The sequence below is a fragment of the Barbus barbus genome (assembly GCF_936440315.1).
Source record: "Barbus barbus genome assembly, chromosome: 7".
Classification (NCBI taxonomy): domain Eukaryota; kingdom Metazoa; phylum Chordata; class Actinopteri; order Cypriniformes; family Cyprinidae; genus Barbus; species Barbus barbus.
The window spans coordinates 10,716,796-10,739,867 of record NC_136735.1 but is presented as its reverse complement, the minus strand read 5'-3'; the positions used below and the strand labels follow the sequence as shown (position 1 = coordinate 10,739,867).

The following is a 23,072-nucleotide window of genomic DNA, read 5'->3' as shown; positions in this document are numbered from 1 at the left end:
ATGAAATCAATAAAGAACGGCTACACGCTTCAGTTCTTCCGCAGACCGCCCCGTTTCAACGGTGTGTTAATGTCCACTGTACGGGAGCAGAATGTCTCAGTTCTGCGAGAGAAAATTCACAACCTTCTCGCAAAGCGCGCTGTAGAGGCAGTCCCCCTCACAGACTGCGAGAGCGGCTTCTACAGTCGTTATTTTCTGGTGCCAAAGAAAGACGGCGGGCTCCGCCCAATCTTGGACCTGAGACCGCTGAATCGCGTGCTTTCAAAGCGCACGTTCAAAATGATTACGCTGAGACAAATCCTCTCACATATCAGAACGGGAGATTGGTGTATCTCCGTGGATTTAAAGGATGCTTATTTTCACATTCAGGTAGCCCCCTGTCACAGGCGCTTCCTGAGATTTCCTGGGATAGCGTACCAATTCACGGTCCTGCCCTTTGGCTTATGTCTGGCCCCTCGTACGTTTACGAAATGCATGAATGCTGCTCTCTCTCCTCTGAAGCAGAGCGGAATGCGCATCCTAAACTATCTCGACGACTGGCTAGTGTTAGCCCAGTCAGAGAGCGCGCTGCTCAGCGACAAACTCAGACTCCTCGCTCACGTTCAGAGCTTAGGACTGACTGTAAATATGCAAAAGAGCATGCTGGTACCGAGCCAGAACATCTCCTTTTTAGGAGTAGAGCTGAACTCAATCAAAATGCGAGCGCGTCTGTCGGAGGAGCGCTCACGAAAACTGATCAGTTCTCTCGCAGTCTTCAAACTAGGGCGTTCTCCCCCGCTGAAATGCTTTCAGAGGACGCTCGGCCAGATGGCTGCCGCCTCGACAGTGTGCAATCTAGGGCTCCTACATATGCGTCCGCTTCAGCTCTGGCTAAAGAGCCGGGTGCCACAGAACGCATGGCGCACGGGCACCTTGCGCATCAAAGTGACACGCGACTGTTTGCATACGCTGAACCCTTGGCGCGATATGACTCTATATCGCCGGGGTGTTCGTATTGGCCAAGTGATCAGGAGAAAGAATGTCACGACAGATGCATCGAGTACGGGTTGGGGAGCCGTATGCGATGGCAGACCAGCCTTCGGGACGTGGTCAGAAACGGAGAAGTCATGGCACATAAACTGTCTGGAGCTCCGTGCTGTGCACCTAGCGCTCGAGTGCTTTCTCCCAGACATTCTTCACCGTCACATTCTCATCAGGACGGACAGCATGACAGTGGTAGCGTTTATAAATCACCAAGGCGGTGTGAACTCACGACCACTGCTGCAACTGGCGAGAGACCTCCTTCTGTGGGCAGATCGACACCTCCTCTCCATCCGGGCAGTACATGTCCCCGGACGCCTGAACTACGGTGCGGATTTACTGTCGAGGGGCGGGATAATCCACGGGGAGTGGAGATTACACCCTTTGACAGTCAAAATGATTTGGAGTGTATTCGGCAGGGCGGAGGTGGATCTCTTCGCATCAGCGGAGAACACTCACTGCCCGCTGTTTTATTCACTGACACACTCTCCCCTGGGAGTGGATGCACTAGCTCACAGCTGGCCGAAAGTACGCAAGTATGCCTTTCCTCCAGTGAAACTTCTGCCTCGCGTGCTTTGCAAAATCAGAGAGGAAAAGGAATCTGTTCTGCTAGTGGCACCGAAATGGCCCAATCAGCCGTGGTTCCCAGAACTGGTGGAGATGCTGGTAGCCCCCCCGTGGACTATCCCACTGAAGAGGGACCTTCTCTCTCAAGCACAAGGGACGATTTGGCACCCAAATCCGGAGTCATGGAGCCTTCATGTCTGGCCGCTCGATGGAGCTTGCCAGTAACAGATGCACTTCCTCAGCGCGTGCTGAACACTATATCTGAGGCTAGGGCTCCCTCCACAAGGCGTCTCTACGCACATAAATGGAGAGTTTTTTCAAGTTGGTGCGTATCGCGGGGCGAAGACCCAATCAGCTGCCCAATATCAATAATCCTTGTCTTCCTTCAAGAGCGATTTGATAGCGGTCGTATGCCATCCACATTGAAAGTGTATGTGGCCGCTATAACAGCCTTTCACGCGCACGTCGAAAATCGCCCGATCAGCAGAAATGACCTGATCATACGGTTTTTAAAAGGAGCAAGAAGGCTGAACCCTCCTCGCCCTTCTACTCTACCCACTTGGGACTTGGCGCTAGTGCTTGACGCTCTCACGGGACCCCCGTTCGAGCCCATACAATCAGCGAGCTTGCGAGCGCTCTCTCTCAAGACAGCGCTCCTGCTCGCGCTGGCCTCTGTTAAGCGAGTTGGAGACCTACAAGCGCTTTCAATTGACGACTCGTGTATTGAATTCGGGCCAGGTGATTGCAGACTCACCTTGAAGCCTAGAAAAGGTTATGTGCCTAAAGTGCTTTCGACTCCATTTAAAGCGCAGGTCATATCACTATCTGCTTTCCGCCCCGAAACACCAACCGGGACAGAGCCGCTTAATACACTGCTGTGCCCTGTACGAGCGGTGCGTACTTATATCGAGCGCTCTAGACAGTTCAGACTCTCGGAGCAGCTATTCGTATGTTTCGGTGGACGTACAAAAGGACTGCCTGTGTCCAAGCAAAGGCTGTCACACTGGATCGTCGACGCAATTGCTTTGGCTTACAGCTCTAAAGGTGTGGAATGTCCGATAGGGGTTCGTGCCCACTCAACCCGTGGCCTCGCATCATCCTGGGCCTGGGCAAATGGCATATCTATTCAGGACATTTGTACGGCGGCAGGCTGGTCGTCACCCAGCACTTTCGCGAGGTTTTATAACCTAGATGTGTCGTCGCTTGCCTCGCATGTGTTGTCAGTGCGAGCAGCGCACGCGCTTACTCAGCCATGATCTGAGATGTGTACCAATGGTTTCGACTAGGTCGTATACACCCTGTATAGACGCACCACCAATTCAATGCTGTCCCTATCAGTTTATCACAGTATTATGATATAGTTCACCACGTCTTTTAGGACTTGGTCACCATCATAACGGTACGGCTGTGCATTATAACATGATTTCATTGAAATTAAACAATTTCTATTATAAATTAATCTATTTGTGAAAGCGCCGAAGCCGCCGCCATTTCACATTCTTTGTTTCACCAGAGTTAACTCCGCCCCTGATGTGACGCGGCATCGTCTAGCTGCCGCGCCCCTGACTTTACATGGTTTCGACTAGGTCCTGTAGACCTGAGCTGTGTTTACTAAGAGCGCCAATATCATTGCGTTCTCATTACGGCTCCGAATGTGAAACTTGACATACTTAGTCGAGCTTGGCTCCATCGCTGTGACACGGCGGGAATTTATACGTTCCCAAAGCAATGTAGAGTGACCGAATTGAAGGGGAACGCTCTCAGTTACTCACGTAACCTCGGTTCCCCGAAATGAGGGAACGAGACATTGCTCTTATTGCCGTGTCACCGAGCTCAGGATCTTACAATGCTTAGTTGCTTCAGTCAAAGATTCTGAATGGATGACGTACAAGCGCTGCTTTATATAGTGACGAGCACCCTCATATTTCGCGCGCTTGAACGCCATTGGCCAGTTTCACTGGCGTGATTCAATAAGGCTTCAGTAATATTCGAGGAAAATGTATTTCCCAAAGCAATGTCTCGTTCCCTCATTTCGGGGAACCGAGGTTACGTGAGTAACCGAGAGCGATTTCATTCATACTACCCACATTCATACTATATAGAACGTACTTTTTTAATGGTCGGGAAGTACGTTCAAATTCAAATGTAGTACCTACTTATGCAGTATGCGATTTCGGACGCACCCTTTGATATTACACAACACCGGTCGGTATCCTCCATCCCAAGTAGGGCTTGCTGCATCCTGCGGTGGACATCCAACCCCGCCCACATCCAAGTGTGACATCATAAGCCACGCCCATGCAAACACAGCCACGCCCACATCAAAACGTTCCTCCAGAAACCACGCCCATATCATATACGTCACCTCTTGTGAGGCCATCCCAGTACTGGGGAAACCCGGAAGTAAAGTTATGTAGAAGCAATTTACAGTTTCCGTGATCTAAATAAAATAATGTTGCCTTTCCTTTTACTACTACACGTTTTCTTATTTCTTTAAAGGATGTCTAGGCTAAAATGGCACAACTTAAGTCTAATATATTTAATATGTGTGATTTCCTCATCACAACAGCCTGTAAAACACTTGCATTGGTTGATTAAATTAGGCTAATTGTAATAAAAAACCTCTACATCTTACCTTAATCATATATGTAATGAGATAAATTCTCATTTATTACTATCGATTTTAAACTACCTAAGACACCTATTAGATCAAATTTAAAGGGGACAATTCGATTTTGTTATTGTAAAAGTCACAACACATTCTAATTTATAATTGTCATTTAATTTTCTAAAGATGTGTTGTTCCACTTATTGTCAATTGTAAACATTTGAATGATAGGATTGACAGTTCTCCATATGCAGTAGGCTGCACATACAAATGCTAAATAGAGATTGCTTGCTTTGACAGATTATAACAAGTAACATGGCATTGACATTCAGGCCTTGTTCATCAACAAAACTTCATATGAAGTGTGTCCAGGTCCTCCACATATTTAAAGATGAATAAACAGACATCCCTTGCATCATTTGTTTGTTTGTTTTTTTTATTTACTATTTTACAAAATAATTCAATTTAAAAATTAAAAAAAAAAATGTATGTTCTATAAGAGATATGTTCCAACTATCATAAATGAACATCTGAATGATCAGATAAACAGTTCTTTAAATGCAGTACACATGCATAAATAAACTACACAGAGAGATTCCTTGCCTTGTTAGATTATTCACAGAAACATGGCATGGACTTTCAAGCCTTGTTCAGCAATACAATTTAATATAAATGTGTCCAGCTCCTCCGGATACACAAACAATCAGAATATTGTATTGTACAGATGTGCTATGTGGATAGATGTATGATATATTAAATCAAAAACATACGTATAATAAATATAAGTATGGATAGTTTGGTATTGCACGTTTTATTGCACAGTGGGGAAAACATTTAACTGTTTGTGAGGTAGATGGCCTGAGGAAAGAAACTGTTTCGGTGTCTGGTCGTTCTGGTTCTCAGAGCTCTGTAGCGTCGACCAGACGGTAACAGTTCAAAGAGGGAGTGTGCTGGATGTGAGGGGTCCAGAGTGATTTTACCAGCCCTTTTGCTCACTCTGGATAAGTACAGTTCTTGGAGAGTGGGGAGGGTTGTACCAATGATTCGCTCAGCAGTCCGGACTACTCTCCGTAGTCTTCTGAGGTCAGATTTGGTAGCTGAGCTGAACCAGACAGTTATAGAAGTGCAGAGGATGGATTCAATGATAGCAGAGTAGAATTGTTTCAGCAGCTCCTGTGGCAGGTTGAACTTCCTCAGCTGGCGAAGGAAGTACAACCTCTGCTGGGCCTTTTTCACAATAAATGTGAGAGTCCCACTTCAGGTCCTGAGAGATGAATAAAAAGACATCTCTTGCTTCATCCAATTCGACCCCAAGTAGTCTTTGATGGCATGCTGTTGATTTTTACTGTCCATCTGGAGTAAGGCAGGCCCTTTCACCTCCCCACAGAATAACTCACAGTGACTTTGTATCCAGCACTGGGCCAATATCTCTTACAAACTTCCACTTTATGTCCTCTTGGCACTCCTGTTAAAAATACAGAATACGTGTGTTGGTCCACTAAATATTTGTCATACTAAATAGTATTTTCCTCATCATTTTGCATACAAGAATATTTATGATTTTAAACCACAAAAAATCAATCACTACAGTATCTACAGAAATGCTCCCACCATACCTCCATACCTTTCTTTACTGTTGAAACTGCAGCAGGAACCCCTCATCCCAGCAGAGCTGCTCTACATCAGGCTAGGACCAAAAATGCATAGAATGCTGTAAAACATGACAAACAAACATTGACAATCATTATGTGATCTTTCCATTCATATAGAATAACACAAAGATAATTTGTCACAAACACAGAGTTATGTTGAAGGCATGAAGTGTGTGTGTATGAGTCGGTGAGATGAGTGTTATAAAAAAATTGCACATTAAGTCAACATTCATTTTATATTGTAAGAATCAGTGCACTAATAAATATATAGTGCACTGACTTTTATGACATAAAATGAACTTTAACTGAATGTACATTTTTTTAATAACCCTTTTTTTATAATATTCATATACACCCTCTATCCCTCTCACATATGTGTTTACCTCTTCCCACACACATGATATTTTTAATGACATTGATTACAAAACCCTTGCACAGTATCTTGGTTGAGGAACCACATCATTTGTCTTGCTGGATAACACACACACACAAACATGCTTATACATATTTATATGTTACTGATATTTAGGTAATAACATGCCTGTGTACAGTTCAAAACACATACGCATGGAACTGTTGTTTACACATGCACTCAAGCAACACAAACATTCAAGTTGTCAACGTTTTAAGTCTTCATAAAAACCAAAGATTTTTTATTTATTTTTTTTACTTACCAACACAGCAAGCTTCTTCTTTTTAGCGGCATTTTGGCACGGCACAAGTGTTTTTTGCTAGTTTCAGCCCGACGCAATTATCATTTTCACGTCCTACGCTACGTTGTTTGAATAGCAAATGCATTTGCGCCCATTTGTGCTGGTCTGAAAACCAGGTGTGTTCAGGTGCATTGTTGGCGCGTTGCTATTTTGAGGCAACTGAAATAGACTGCGCCACTGACCAACTAAAACCTGGGCCCGTATCCCTAAAGAATTTTTGTGCAAAAAGTGGCTCCTAGCGGCCAAATTCTAAGAAAATTCTCAGAGTCATGACGTTTTCTTAGAATTTCCCCTAAAAGTGACACGAAAATCCCAGTTAATATAAAAGCTATTCCTCAAGATTCCTAGCGCTTAAAAGGGCTCCTAAGGCGAGATCTGCTAAGAGCAGGGAAGAGGACTTTTAGTGGCTTAGGAGTTCCCCTAAGCAGCTGCACAAAATGGCCAACAGAGGAGGCAGGAGAGATGTCCTGCAAACACTGGATGACAGGGAATTATTGAGACGCTACAGATTGGATCGTGCAGGAATCATGTTTGTGGTGGATCTCCTTAGAGATGCAATTACTACTTCATTAAGGACAGCCCCTTGAGATAGGCCATCTTGTTTTCAATGGGGTCCATATGGGAGTGAAAGTACAAAATATGCCAGCTAGGATATTAATATGAGCAAATAAGACACAAATCATTATTTGAACAGGGTGTAATGAGCTTAAGTTTTCACATATTTTAGATTCTAATGTTAGGCTATAACCCCTACAGCTTACTATTCATTTTCCAGATATTTTCTTGAATGTGAAATATTATTTACAATTACAGTCTGCATAAGATTAGAGTGTATAATTATGTTTATTGATTTGAGGGTACATCCTTTGCTCATTATCACCAAAAGTTCATTTTCATCAAACTTGTAGGATCAACCAATCACGGCTTTTGAAATGATGACTCATACCTAGCAACGGGGTCAACCACACCTCCTCACTAAGATAGGATTTTCCATCCATTCCTTGCTCAGAGTTCACTGAAAATGTTCTGGAATCACTTCTAAGCTAAAACTCTGGTCTAAAGTCAGTGGCGCAGTAGTTTTTGTTATTTAAAGCATGCCTTATGCATTTATAGGCGGATCCACAATGTGTATACACTCTGTTTATTACACACACACATTAGAATTAGGCTACCTTACTCGCACACAAGCACAAGCAGATCCGTTTCCTCCCTGGAGACGCCTTCTGTCTTTGTGCTTGCAAATTCCGCCGTGTAAATAACGACTCAGCTATGGCGCGACTCGCGCGAGCGCAACTGGCTCCTAAAGGGAATGGGAGATGAGACTCTGATTGTTTTTTTGCACGTTCTACCCAAAACACACCCATTACTCATTAAGAGAATAGGGACAACCATTTTAGACTATGCGCCGGGTGCGCAGACCATTTTTCCCGTCGTTAAACTAGCAAAAGTGGATTCGGACATGCCCTAAGTGCACCTGCGCCATGCGCTTTAGATCATGTGCTTAGATCGTTAAAATAGGGCCTATGCCTACACTGTAAAAAAAAAAAAAAAAAAAAACAGTTTAGCGAACTTAAAATTTTAAGACAACAAGCTTCAACAGTTTTTTTTCTTTTTCTCAACTTGTTGTTTTAAGGTTATACAACAAAAAGTTGAGAATCTCTTACAAAAATAAGTTGAGAGAACTCAAAAATCTGCAAAAAGCTGGTTGCCTTAAAATTTTAAGTTGGCTCAACTTTTTTTCCTTTTTTTTACAGTGTATATAGTATATAGGCCTAGTATTCACCGACCACACATCAATGTTAATACTGTGTTAATATTAACTAAAACAACTACTAAATAAAATAAGTAATTACATCATTGATAGATTTTTAAAATGTCATCTGGTTTGTCCTTCATCTGAGAAGGACTAGTCATCACACTGTAAAAAAAAAAAAAAGTTGACCTAACTCACAAAAATAAGGCAACCTATCACAATCAACTTTTTAAGTTAACTCAACTAGCAACCGACAACTTAAAAACTTTAGTTCATCTACTGAATAAAAGTCACTTTACTGAGTCTTAAAAGATCTGTTAGAGCAACCAAAGATGTTTTAGCATTTAGCAATGCTGCTAATCTTTTTATCAATCCTCTTTCTTGTAGATATATGTTTACTTTCAAAGCCTTCCACATAATATGGGTAGCATTTGCCTCTTCAGAATTCAGAATTCAGAAAGAGCTTTATTGCCAAGTGTGTTTGCACACACAAGGAATTTGTCTTGGTGTTATGAGCTTCCAGTACAGAAAGTACAAACATAGTGCAGACAACATATAATTAAGGTGATAAAGAACACTAATGAAGGGAATATACAATAATTAAGAATAACAATAGTAATAAAAATAAAAATATACAGAGAAGAGACATGACCATAGACAGAACTGTGCATGTGCATGTGTCCTATGTACAGATGAAGGTTTGATGAGTTATTTACAGATGTACAGTACCGGGGTGTGTTATGTGTTGTTCAGGTGGGATACGGCCTGGGGGAAAAAACTGTTCTTGTGTCTGGCTGTTCTGGTGCTCAGTGATCTGTAGCGCCGGCCAGAGGGCAACAGTACAAAGAGAGAGTGAGCTGGGTGTGAGGGGTCCAGAGTGACTTTCTTAGCCCTTTTCCTCACTCTGGAGGTGTAAAGTTCTTGGAGGCTGGGCAGAGGGGCACCGATAATCCTCTCAGCAGTCCTAACTGTCCGTTGTAGTCTTCTGATGTCTGTTTTGGTAGCTGAACCAAACCAAACAGTTATAGAAGAACATAGGACAGACTCGATGATTGCAGAGTAGAACTGTTTCAGCAGCTCCTGAGGCAGGTTGAACTTCCTTAGCTGGCGGAGGAAATACAGCCTCTGCTGGGCCTTTTTCGCAATAGAGTCAATGTGATTGTCCCACTTCAGGTCCTGGGAGATGGTGGTTCCCAGGAATCTGAATGACTCCACTGCAGTCACAGTACTGTTCATGATGGTGAGTGGGGGGAGAGCAGGGGGGTTTCTCCTGAAGTCCACGATCATCTCCACAGTTTTGAGCGTGTTAAGCTCCAGGTTGTTAAGACTGCACCAGACAGCCAGCTGCTCAACCTCCTGTCTGTAAGCCGACTCGTCACCGTCCTTGATGAGGCCTATGACCGTAGTGTCGTCCGCAAACTTCAGGAGCTTGACAGAGGGGTCCTTTGAAGTGCAGTCATTCGTGTAGAGGGAGAAGAGCAGTGGGGAGAGAACGCAACCCTGAGGGGCGCCAGTGCTGATGATGAGAGTCCTGGATGTGAGTTTGCCCAGCCTCACTAGCTGCTGCCTGTCTGTCAGGAAGCTGGTGATCCACTGACAGATGGAGGAGGGCACAGAGAGCTGTCTCAGTTTGTCTGAGAGAAGGTCAGGTATGATGGTATTGAAGGCCGAGCTGAAGTCCACAAATAAGATCCTTGCATAATTCCCAGGTTTGTCGAGGTGTTGCAGGATGTAATGCAGTCCCATATTGACAGCATCATCCACAGACCTGTTTGCTCTATAGGCAAACTGAAGAGGATCCAGCAAGGGTCTAGTGATGTCCTTCAGGTAGGCCAGGACCAGTCTCTCAAGTGACTTCATGACCACAGACGTGAGTGCAACAGGTCTGTAGTCATTAAGTCCAGTGATTTTGGGCTTTTTGGGGACGGGAATGATGGTGGAGCGTTTGAAGCAGCAGGGAACTTCACACAGCTCCAGAGATCTGTTGAAGATTTGTGTAAAGATGGGGGCCAATTAGTCAGCACAGACTTTTAGACAGGCAGGTGAAATACCGTCTGGTCCTGGAGCTTTCCTAGATTTCTGTTTTCTGAAGACCCGGTTCACATCCTCTACACAGACTTTAAACGCAGGTAGAATGGTGGGGGAGGGAGTAAGGGGGGTTGCAGGGGGGGAAGGTGAATGTGTGAAGTGCAGATCAGAGCGGGTGCTGGGTGTCAGTCTGGCCTTTTCAAATCTGCAGTAAAACACATTGAGATCGTCAGCCAGTTGTTGATTCTCCACAGACTGTGGGGGAGGTGACTTGTACATGGTGATGTTCCTCAGACCAGTCCATACCGACGCCGGATCGTTGGCTGAAAGTTCTTTTTTCAACTTCTCAGAGTAGTTCTTTTTAGCCACTCTGATCTCCTTTGTTAGTCTGTTCCTGGCCTGGTTATACAAGATTTTATCCCCACTTCTGTAAGCGTCCTCTTTGGCCTGACGAAGCTGTTTGAGTTTCCCAGTAAACCACGGTTTATCATTATTGAATGATAAGAATGTCCTGGTGGGGATGCATATATCCTCACAGAAACTGATATATGATGTTACAGTCTCTGTGAGTTCATCCAGATCGGTGGCAGCGGCTTCAAAAACACTCAAATCAGTGAGGTCAAAACAAGCTTTTAAATCTTGCTCTGCTTCATTAGTCCATCTCTTAACAGTTCTTAATACAGGCTTAGAAGATTTGAGTTTTTGCCTATAGGTTGGTATGAGATGAACCAAACAGTGATCAGAGAGCCCCAGAGCTGCCCGTGGGACAGAGTGATATGCATCTTTAATTATTGTGTAACAATGATCCAATATATTACTGTCTCTGGTGGGACATGTGACGTGCTGTCTGTATTTTGGCAGTTCGCGGGAGAGATTTGCTTTATTAAAATCTCCAAGAATGATTAAAAAAGAGTCCGGGTACGTTTGCTCGGTTTCAGATATTTGTTCGGCCAGCTGTTGCATCGCGGCGCTCACGCACGCGTCCGGAGGCACGTACACATTCACGAGAATGAAGGAGGAAAACTCTCGGGGCGAATAGAACGGCTTACAGTTTATGAAGAAGGCCTCCAAATTAGGAGAACACATCTTCTTCAGAGTTGTTACATCTGAACACCAACCTTCATTTATGTAGAAACATAGTCCACCGCCTTTCGTTTTCCCGTTAGCTCCGTGATGCGGTCTGATCTGAACAGCTGATATCCCGGCAAATGAAGCATGTTATCCGGGATGTTTTCACTCAGCCAGGTTTCAGTGAAGCACAATGCAGCAGAGTTTGAAAAGTCCTTATTTGTGTGGGTGAGGAGAAGTAGTTCATCCATTTTGTTAGGAAGGGATCGGAGATTCGCTAGATGATTGCTTGGGAGCGCAGTTCAGAAGCCGCGTTCGCGGAGTTTAACCAGCGCGCCGGCGCGCTTCCCTCTTTTCCGTCTGAGCGCGCGTTTGACTAGGACCGCTGCCGTCTCTGGTAAAACTGACAGTAGGAGAATGACTAAACACAGAACGAACAAACAAACAAAAACAACAAAAGTACGGGAGCGTTCCACACCACAGCAACCATACTCAGCGCCATCTTGAGTCCATATTGAATATCTTAAAACTAAAGGCAAATATTTATGTTAATAGACAAATGTAATTAACATATTGCAATGAGATGCACATATACACTACCTCAGCACACGATTCTCAACCATGGTGAGGATCAACAAATTTTAAACCAGTAAAAATATGAACTCTAATCCACATGACAGCTAACTGACAGTGACAACAGCAGCAGGAGCATAAATTAAGCCAGTAAAATGTAAAACAATGATAATATTTTAGTAATAATTAACATAAAATGTTTTCAAACTGCAATGCATGCTGGGAACTTGTGCAATGTTGTTCAATGTCAAATTGTTTGTTCAGATGACTCAATTTGAAAAGTTGGGAGAACATTTGGACATGTTGTGAATACTTACAACAAATACTTGAGTATCTAAGTAAGGTAAACAAAACAACTTTTGCTAGCGACATGCTTAGAGTATTTTTGTTCAGTTCACACAAAAAATTTAACTGACTTCTACTAAAAATTCTTTGTTCAGGCTACTTTTTTACATTGGTTAGTAGAACTTTTCGAAAGTTGGATTTTTTACAGTGCAGGGATTTGTGCAATTTTAATTGTGTCAGATCAAAATAATATAGATGTTGGTTTGGAACTTAAGTGTACAAATAAAGATGCTTCACTTCATTTGTTTATTCTTATAGAATGCAAATATGTTTTGTTAACATCATTTATTTCCCTTTTGTTATATATTGTGAATTCTTTGTTATTAAACTTAATGTATTTTGACATGTACCTTTTTTCTTTTTTATCCTCTTGGCTTTCTAGAATTAACCCTAGTACCATAGTGCATTTTTGATCACACATATTGTGGTTTACACATTAGTAGGAAAAGGAGGAATAGGAGATATCGGAGAATAGGGATGTTCTGACATCACCGGTTTATAAATTGGGTACAGGGATGATACCCCCATAAATCCTCCTCAGGTGATAGTAGAAGTTTTATTTCACCATGTATTCATGTAACGGATTTACAGAATGGATAAAAAATTAAATAAAATACATTGGTTTATACTGTGTATATGTGCGCGTGTGCATGTGTTAAAGCCTCTTTTTGACAAAGTGACTATCACATATTTACAGTCCCTGCGTTTTTGGTGCTTCATGTTTCCACCCCACCTACTTTTACAACTCACCCCAGAAAATGGAAGAAAAAAAAACAATCTTTCAAAATTTGCTTGTAAATTACATAGAAACGGCAAGCAACACCAAACGTTGTTTTATTTAGGACTTATTTTTTGTACAGTGGAGAGTTGGTTGTAATAAACTCCTTATACTTAACATTACACAGTTTATATATTAGAAACACAATTTGTAGCAGATAAATTATGAAAATGGATATCAAAATTTGGGACAGTCAAAAAAAAAAAAAAATTGAACCTTCCCCAACATTATTCATGCTTTGTATTATATTGCACTTGACAACTTGCTCGCATCTCCCTGCAATTTTGTATGACCTGATGAAGTAATTCTAAAGATATGAGAAGAGGTTGAATGTAATTTCTTCATATTGTCACAAATCAAAAAGTGGATTAATTTAGATACAGTCTTTATTTGTAAAGTACTTGTGCCATTCCTGTGGCATAAAGAAATGTTCAGATTTGGTTTCAATAAAACAATCCTCATTATTTCTCCAGCTCAGTGTACACATAAAAAAAAAGTGCTTTTTGTAAATCAGAAACTAAAATACCATAAATCACACATACCATACGTATCACCAGGATCTATATGTGGCGAGAAAGACTAGTAAATGTTACAGCTAGATAATAACTTGGCTTGTTTTGCTTTGTGACTTGCTGATTCTTAAATGTGACCAAAATGATCAAAAATGTCAATATCATTTTGAAGTAGCATGATTTTTGTGTGTGAAGGTGATGCTTAGTGAATCACAGCTGACAACAGAAGTGATGCTAGGGTCATCCAGAAAGCTGTGAGCATACTAGCCAAGACTGGAGACTTGTTAGCTGTAAAAAACAAAAAGTAGTGTTCATTCCCGTTAGAGAGACCACAATGCTTCTTAAAACATCTTTGAAATGTATTCATTCATTCATATTGCCTTTGCTTATATTAGACACAACAGGGTCCCCACTACTTTCATTCTCATGTTGCTTATATTTCTTGAAGTGCTGAACTGGTCTATCTTGTAATATTATTATAGCTGCTAAACCCATCACAGAGAAATTATGTATGACTCATTACATGAAAACGTATGTCAATAAAGGTATACTGACCAGTGGCTCCTGTGGAATCTGTAAATTGGATAGTTTTTGTATCAATTGGCAAGCCGACTGCTCCATTCCTTACACTATCAGCAAGGGATTTAGCCAGGATTTCTACAGTAGGCCTAGAGGCTCTGTTGAATTCAACTCCAGCATCTACTACAATGGAGCCATTCCTGAGAGGAATTAATGATCAAATTAAGAATAAATTAAAAACTGCACAAGTAATCCAGTCAAACAAACAACCAGAATAATAAATGAGTAAAAATAAATTTGTGATGTTGCCATTTTGATGGTTTATAAATATTGAATTTTATATTTACCTGAACCGCCGGACCAATGTGCGCCTGTGGCCCGTAAGAGTTTTGAAAAATCTATTAAGCTACAAAAAATAAATAGACAGTTCATGAGAGATTTTAATTTTAAAATCATGAACTAGACAAAAGTTCAAATAATTTCTCAACTGAAGTATTACCATTACTCAAAAGAACTAAATAATTACCTGAACAATGGTATTGTTTGCCAGATTAGTGGCTGCAGGAGATGACATATTTGATAGGTCATTTGTGAAGTTTCCTGTCATTTTGAAGGTTAAATTAAAACCTTCAATGCTTTCCAAGGTTGTTGCAGCTTGAGTTGTAGCTGAAGAAAATGGGAAATAATAACATCAAATATGAATGTTTATGTCAGAATTGACAATGTAACAGACAAGTATCAAACAACATCTGTGAATACACATGATTTGCAGCTGTATCTTGGGTAAAATTAAAATGGGACACAGATCAACAAAAATGTCTCACAAGTAATGTGACCTTGAGGCCTTATTTAACAACTGTAAAATATTATTACATTAAGATAAATCTGTAAACACACACTGACCACTGGTTGTGATATTTGTAGCATTGATGGTTGTGGTAGAAGCTGCATCGGTGACATTTCCAGTTGCAGGAAAAACGAGACATGGTAGAAAATAAATAAAGTAAAACAAAATAAAAATAAAATAACATTTACAATAAATTATAATTATTATTGCTAAACTCTGAACTGCTAGATTCTGTGCATCACCAACCATTATTATTATTATTATTATTATTATTATTTGACTGAACTGCATTCCATTTTGAGAGTTAAAAAAAAATTGTTTTGTAATTATGATAATGCAGTTATCACTGTAGTCTAAAGATAGGTCTTTATACAGCTGCATTGTTATGAAAATCACTTATTGGAAATGTATGATTAGAACGTCTGTCTAAAAGAAAATGGCATATAAGTTCATCAAACATGAATGTTTATGTCAGGATTGACAATATAACAGACAAGTATCAAACAATAAAATCATCTGTGAATACACACTGACCACTGGGTGTGACGTCAGTAGCATTGATGGTTGAATTATCAACATTAAAGCTGAAATTTCCAGTTGTAACTGCTTCAGTAAAGGCTTTTATCACTTCCGTCACATTAGGACTAGTGTTGTTTGTGTTGTCAAACTCAAAGTCAGAATCTGCCACAACGGAGCCCCGACTGTGGGGAACAAACATGTGGAAACAGTCAGTCATAATTAACCAACAAACAACTGAATTACCAAATTGAACAATCAAATGGTCACATGATTAACAAACTGATTAACCAAACAACTATAAAGCAATCCACTAATCAAAATAAAATGCATGTATCCATCAGTTGATTAAATTTAAACCAGCTATTTGCAAATTACTAAGTAAATATACTGTTTTACCTGAATTTCTTAATCTTCATGCGGAAGAAGTTTGCAAAACGTTTCTTGTAAAATGGAGTAAACTATAAAAGATAGATAAATAATCATCAACATAAGTTATTTACATACAAGACTGTCATTTCTGTTTTTCAGATCAAATTTTGCTGCAATGTGGCAAATGTAGTTTTAAAACAGACATTTAGGTAGACTAAAAAGTATTTAGCAAATTGTACAGCATGTAAAAACAATGACCAATTTATTTTTAATATTGTCAATACACAGAATTACAGGTATCTACTGCTACTGCAATCAATAACCATGCCTTACTGGAGAAAAAATATTACCGCATTGGTGATGCTCTCTGTCAGCTTCTTGGTCTCAGGATCATTGAGATTGGAGTAGTTGTCCTTGAAATCTTGAAGGATTCTGAACACTACATTAATTGTTGCAAGTTTAGCAGGTGTAGAGACTGTTGTAGCTGCTGCAGTCGTAGTTTGACTGGTGTTTGCGGTTTGATTCGTAGTTGAAGTATTGGCTGTAGCCGTCACACTTGCTTTTTATGGCAGAAATAAAACAAAATGGCATACAAGTTCATCAAACATGAATGTTTATGTCAGGATTGACAATATAACAAGTATCAAACAATAAAATCATCTGTAAACACACACTGACCACTGGTTGTGATATTTGTAGCATTGATGGTTGTGGTAGAAGCTGCATCGGTGACATTTCCAGTTGCAGGAAAGCAGGGAAAACGAGACATGGTAGAAATAAAATAAAGTAAAACAAAATAAAAATAAAACAACATTTAAAATAAATTATAATTATTATTGCTAAACTCTGAACTGCTAGATTCTGTGCATCACCAACCATTATTATTATTATTATTATTATTTGACTGAACTGCATTCCATTTTGAGAGTTAAAAAAAATGTTTTGTAATTATGATAATGCAGTTATCACTGTAGTCTAAAGATAGGTCTTTATACAGCTGCATTGTTATGAAAATCACTTATTGGAAATGTATGATTAGAACGTCTGTCTAAAAGAAAATGGCATATAAGTTCATCAAACATGAATGTTTATGTCAGGATTGACAATATAACAGACAAGTATCAAACAATAAAATCATCTGTGAATACACACTGACCACTGGGTGTGACGTCAGTAGCATTGATGGTTGAATTATCAACATTAAAGCTGAAATTTCCAGTTGTAACTGCTTCAGTAAAGGCTTTTATCACTTCCGTCACATTAGGACTAGTGTTGTTTGTGTTGTCAAACTCAATGACAGAATCTGCCACAACGGAGCCCCGACTGTGGGGAACAAACATGTGGAAACAGTCAGTCATAATTAACCAACAAACAACTGAATTACCAAATTGAACAATCAAATGGTCACATGATTAACAAACTGATTAACCAAACAACTATAAAGCAATCCACTAATCAAAATAAAATGCATGTATCCATCAGTTTTGATTAAATTTAAACCAGCTATTTGCAAATTACTAAGTAAATATACCGTTTTACCTGAATTTCTTAATACTCATGCCGCGGAAGTTTGCAAAACGATTCTTGTAAATTGGAGTAAACTATAAAAGATAGATAAAATCAACATAAGTTATTTACATACAAGACTGTCATTTCTGTTTTTCAGATCAAATCTTGGAGCAATGTGGCAAATGTAGTTTTAAAACAGACATTTAGGTAGACTAAAAAGTATTTAGCAAATTGTACAGCATGTAAAAACAATAACCAATTTATTTTTAATATTGTCAATACAGAGAATTACAGGTATCTACTGCTACTGCAATCAATAACCATGCCTTACTGGAGAAAAAATATTACCGCATTGGTGATGCTCTCTGTCAGCTTTATGGTCTCAGGATCATTGAGATTGGAGTAGTTGTCCTTGAAATCTTGAAGGATTCTGAACACTACATTAATTGTTGCAAGTTTAGCAGGTGTAGAGACTGTTGTAGCTGCTGCAGTCGTAGTTTGACTGGTGTTTGCGGTTTGATTCGTAGTTGAAGTATTGGCTGTAGCCGTCACACTTGCTTTTTATGGCAGAAATAAAACAAAATGGCATACAAGTTCATCAAACATGAATGTTTATGTCAGGATTGACAATATAACAAGTATCAAACAATAAAATCATCTGTAAACACACACTGACCACTGGTTGTGATATTTGTAGCATTGATGGTTGTGGTAGAAGCTGCATCGGTGACATTTCCAGTTGCAGGAAAGCAGGGAAAACGAGACATGGTAGAAATAAAATAAAGTAAAACAAAATAAAAATAAAACAACATTTAAAATAAATTATAATTATTATTGCTAAACTCTGAACTGCTAGATTCTGTGCATCACCAACCATTATTATTATTATTATTATTATTTGACTGAACTGCATTCCATTTTGAGAGTTAAAAAAAATGTTTTGTAATTATGATAGTGCAGTTATCACTGTAGTCTAAAGATAGGTCTTTATACAGCTGCATTGTTATGAAAATCACTTATTGGAAATGTATGATTAGAACGTCTGTCTAAAAGAAAATGGCATATAAGTTCATCAAACATGAATGTTTATGTCAGGATTGACAATATAACAGACAAGTATCAAACAATAAAATCATCTGTGAATACACACTGACCACTGGGTGTGACGTCAGTAGCATTGATGGTTGAATTATCAACATTAAAGCTGAAATTTCCAGTTGTAACTGCTTCAGTAAAGGCTTTTATCACTTCCGTCACATTAGGACTAGTGTTGTTTGTGTTGTCAAACTCAATGACAGAATCTGCCACAACGGAGCCCCGACTGTGGGGAACAAACATGTGGAAACAGTCAGTCATAATTAACCAACAAACAACTGAATTACCAAATTGAACAATCAAATGGTCACATGATTAACAAACTGATTAATCAAACAACTATAAAGCAATCCACTAATCAAAATAAAATGCATGTATCCATCAGTTTTGATTAAATTTAAACCAGCTATTTGCAAATTACTAAGTAAATATACCGTTTTACCTGAATTTCTTAATACTCATGCCGCGGAAGTTTGCAAAACGATTCTTGTAAATTGGAGTAAACTATAAAAGATAGATAAAATCAACATAAGTTATTTACATACAAGACTGTCATTTCTGTTTTTCAGATCAAATCTTGGAGCAATGTGGCAAATGTAGTTTTAAAAGAGACATTTAGGTAGACTAAAAAGTATTTAGCAAATTGTACAGCATGTAAAAACAATGACCAATTTATTTTTAATATTGTCAATACACAGAATTACAGGTATCTACTGCTACTGCAATCAATAACCATGCCTTACTGGAGAAAAAATATTACCGCATTGGTGATGCTCTCTGTCAGCTTCATGGTCTCAGGATCATTGAGATTGGAGTAGTTGTCCTTGAAATCTTGAAGGATTCTGAACACTACATTAATTGTTGCAAGTTTTTCAGGTGTAGAGACTGTTGTAGCTGCTGCAGTCGTAGTTTGACTGGTGTTTCCAGTTTGATTTGCAGCTGTATTTTGGGTAAAATTAAAATGGGACACAGATCAACAAAAATGTCTCACAAGTAATGTGACCTTGAGGCCTTATTTAACAACTGTAAAATATTATTACATTAAGATAAATCTGTAAACACACACTGACCACTGGTTGTGATATTTGTAGCATTGATGGTTGTGGTAGAAGCTGCATCGGTGACATTTCCAGTTGCAGGAAAAACGAGACATGGTAGAAATAAAATAAAGTAAAACAAAATAAAAATAAAATAACATTTAAAATAAATTATAATTATTATTGCTAAACTCTGAACTGCTAGATTCTGTGCATCACCAACCATTATTATTATTATTATTATTATTATTTGACTGAACTGCATTCCATTTTGAGAGTTAAAAAAAATGTTTTGTAATTATGATAGTGCAGTTATCACTGTAGTCTAAAGATAGGTCTTTATACAGCTGCATTGTTATGAAAATCACTTATTGGAAATGTATGATTAGAACGTCTGTCTAAAAGAAAATGGCATATAAGTTCATCAAACATGAATGTTTATGTCAGGATTGACAATATAACAGACAAGTATCAAACAATAAAATCATCTGTGAATACACACTGACCACTGGGTGTGACGTCAGTAGCATTGATGGTTGAATTATCAACATTTAAGCTGAAATTTCCAGTTGTAACTGCTTCAGTAAAGGCTTTTATCACTTCCGTCACATTAGGACTAGTGTTGTTTGTGTTGTCAAACTCAATGACAGAATCTGCCACAACGGAGCCCCGACTGTGGGGAACAAACATGTGGAAACAGTCAGTCATAATTAACCAACAAACAACTGAATTACCAAATTGAACAATCAAATGGTCACATGATTAACAAACTGATTAACCAAACAACTATAAAGCAATCCACTAATCAAAATAAAATGCATGTATCCATCAGTTTTGATTAAATTTAAACCAGCTATTTGCAAATTACTAAGTAAATATACCGTTTTACCTGAATTTCTTAATACTCATGCCGCGGAAGTTTGCAAAACGATTCTTGTAAATTGGAGTAAACTATAAAAGATAGATAAAATCAACATAAGTTATTTACATACAAGACTGTCATTTCTGTTTTTCAGATCAAATCTTGGAGCAATGTGGCAAATGTAGTTTTAAAACAGACATTTAGGTAGACTAAAAAGTATTTAGCAAATTGTACAGCATGTAAAAACAATGACCAATTTATTTTTAATATTGTCAATACACAGAATTACAGGTATCTACTGCTACTGCAATCAATAACCATGCCTTACTGGAGAAAAAATATTACCGCATTGGTGATGCTCTCTGTCAGCTTTATGGTCTCAGGATCATTGAGATTGGAGTAGTTGTCCTTGAAATCTTGAAGGATTCTGAACACTACATTAATTGTTGCAAGTTTTTCAGGTGTAGAGACTGTTGTAGCTGCTGCAGTCGTAGTTTGACTGGTGTTTCCAGTTTGATTTGCAGCTGTATTTTGGGTAAAATTAAAATGGGACACAGATCAACAAAAATGTCTCACAAGTAATGTGACCTTGAGGCCTTATTTAACAACTGTAAAATATTATTACATTAAGATGTAACACACACTGACCACTGGTTGTGATATTTGTAGCATTGATGGTTGTGGTAGAAGCTGCATTGGTGACATTTCCAGTTGCTTTAGTAAAGGCTGGAAAGCAGGGAAAACGAGACATGGTAGAAATAAAATAAAGCAAATTAAAAATAAAATAACATTTCAAATAAATTATAATTATTATTGCTAAACTCTGAACTGCTAGATTCTGTGCATCACCAACCATTATTATTATTATTATTATTATTTGACTGAACTGCATTCCATTTTGAGAGTTAAAAAAAATGTTTTGTAATTATGATAGTGCAGTTATCACTGTAGTCTAAAGATAGGTCTTTATACAGCTGCATTGTTGTGAAAATCACTTATTGGAAATGTATGATTAGAACGTCTGTCACTTTCTTTTTCAGTAACCTTTGTTCTTGTAATTATGATTTAATTTTTATTTCAAATTATAGTTTCTCACCATAAAATCCTTTTGTAATTTAAGTGCAATTATGAACAATATCACTACTTATTTAGTTTTTTTTATCATATATATATATATATATATATATATATATATATATATATATATATATATATATATATTATGCAAGTAAAGAATGTGACAATGTTTACATGTACCAAATACAGAACCCTACTTACAGAACCCAAATACAGAATCACTACTTATTTAGAACACGCATCACTACTAGGTTCTTACCAATTAGACACAGAACAGGTACTACAAGCCTCCACTCCATTGCTATGTTCTTTTAGTAATATCCCTAAAACTGAAAATGAAGCACATAAGTATGATGTACCAAAGTACAAAAATCAAACACAATTCATCATATATCAGAAAAAAATACAGAAAACAAAATACATATGGATGGTGCGTTAGATGTGAACATTTTGAAAGGTATCAAGAGCTGCATAAGCAGCAAACAAATACAGTTAGAATTCAGTTTTACAGATTTAATAAAACATAATATATTCCACACAAACACCCTTCAAGGCTGCATTAAGATTTACCCAAAACAAAAAGCACTCACTTAATACATAATAATCTTTGTCTTCTTAAACTTAGGTTAATTTTTTTAGTGTATATTCATACAAATTGATTCGATACACAACAACTGAAAACAATTTCTACCTACTTTTGATTATTTCTCCACAAAAAAAGTCAATCCAGGTTAATCCGTTTAGCAAGTTCGTTCTTGTTATCAGTTAAATGATCACCTCTAAAAGAGTCCAGCAGACAGGTGGGTTTGATATTTAAAGTGAGACAGGTTTTTTTCATTTGAAGAACCAACCAATGAGAGTTGAGCATTGCTGAAGTGTGTTGACAAACTTGAGGAACAACAGTATCAAAATAAATATTTTGTTTCCTGGAACATACGTCACGGTACATCCATGATGACAGTATATGTTGCATTGGCAGTTTCTAACCAATTATGGCAAACTGAAAACTCATGGTTGAAAAAAACATAATCTTATAGCACTTTGTTCCATCAGTAGTAATACTGGACATTATTCATGTGGAAATATGTACTTAATTATTTGGAAGTAACTTTTTCTTTCCTAAAATAAAATGCAAATGTGATATCCAGTGTATTTGCAATAGATTATAGTCGAATATGCATCTAATAAGAGTTATTCTAGTCAATACGACTTGTTGCTTCTAGACATTATAACTATACATTCTGATATGATCATAATCTTTAGATAATCTCATCTTCACGGATACAATCAGATACTCACTAAATGATGTGACATTAGTCGAGCATGAGAATTGGCTAAATATTTTGTCTGATAAAGTAATTAAAATGTGGGATCTTTTCAAGGTTATAGGTTGGGGTATTGGGTTAGTGTTAGGTGAAATTCAAGTACATGATGAGGTGTGAGAAATGCCTGAGATGTTCCTCTTGGACGACTCATTCTCAAAAGCAACAAATACATATATACTGCATGCATACTGACATATATTTAAAAAAAGTTAAACTGTGCACTGAGAACAGGCTGAGAAGACAGTTGTCTACATTGTCTTTAGAAAGAAAAGGTGTGAAAAGAAAGGTGTGCTATG

The 23,072-nt window shown here is 38.5% G+C and overlaps 1 protein-coding gene across 1 annotated transcript; it reads right to left on the bottom strand.

Moving 5' to 3' along the window:
* Positions 1-12,554: 12,554 nt before the first annotated feature.
* On the bottom strand, positions 12,555-22,242 carry LOC306872784 (uncharacterized protein). Its single transcript, XM_079421617.1, has 22 exons — positions 22,147-22,242; positions 21,711-21,780; positions 21,023-21,100; positions 20,720-20,898; positions 20,402-20,463; positions 20,019-20,185; positions 19,546-19,587; positions 19,236-19,414; positions 18,918-18,979; positions 18,535-18,701; positions 18,057-18,098; positions 17,729-17,937; positions 17,411-17,472; positions 17,028-17,194; positions 16,222-16,430; positions 15,899-15,960; positions 15,518-15,684; positions 15,040-15,081; positions 14,663-14,802; positions 14,484-14,542; positions 14,173-14,336; positions 12,555-13,905 (listed from the first exon to the last, which is right to left on the bottom strand). Exons 2-22 carry the CDS (start codon positions 21,748-21,750, stop codon positions 13,820-13,822), a joined length of 2,385 nt encoding a protein of 794 aa, XP_079277743.1. The 5' UTR covers positions 21,751-21,780; positions 22,147-22,242; the 3' UTR covers positions 12,555-13,819.
* Positions 22,243-23,072: the final 830 nt, after the last annotated feature.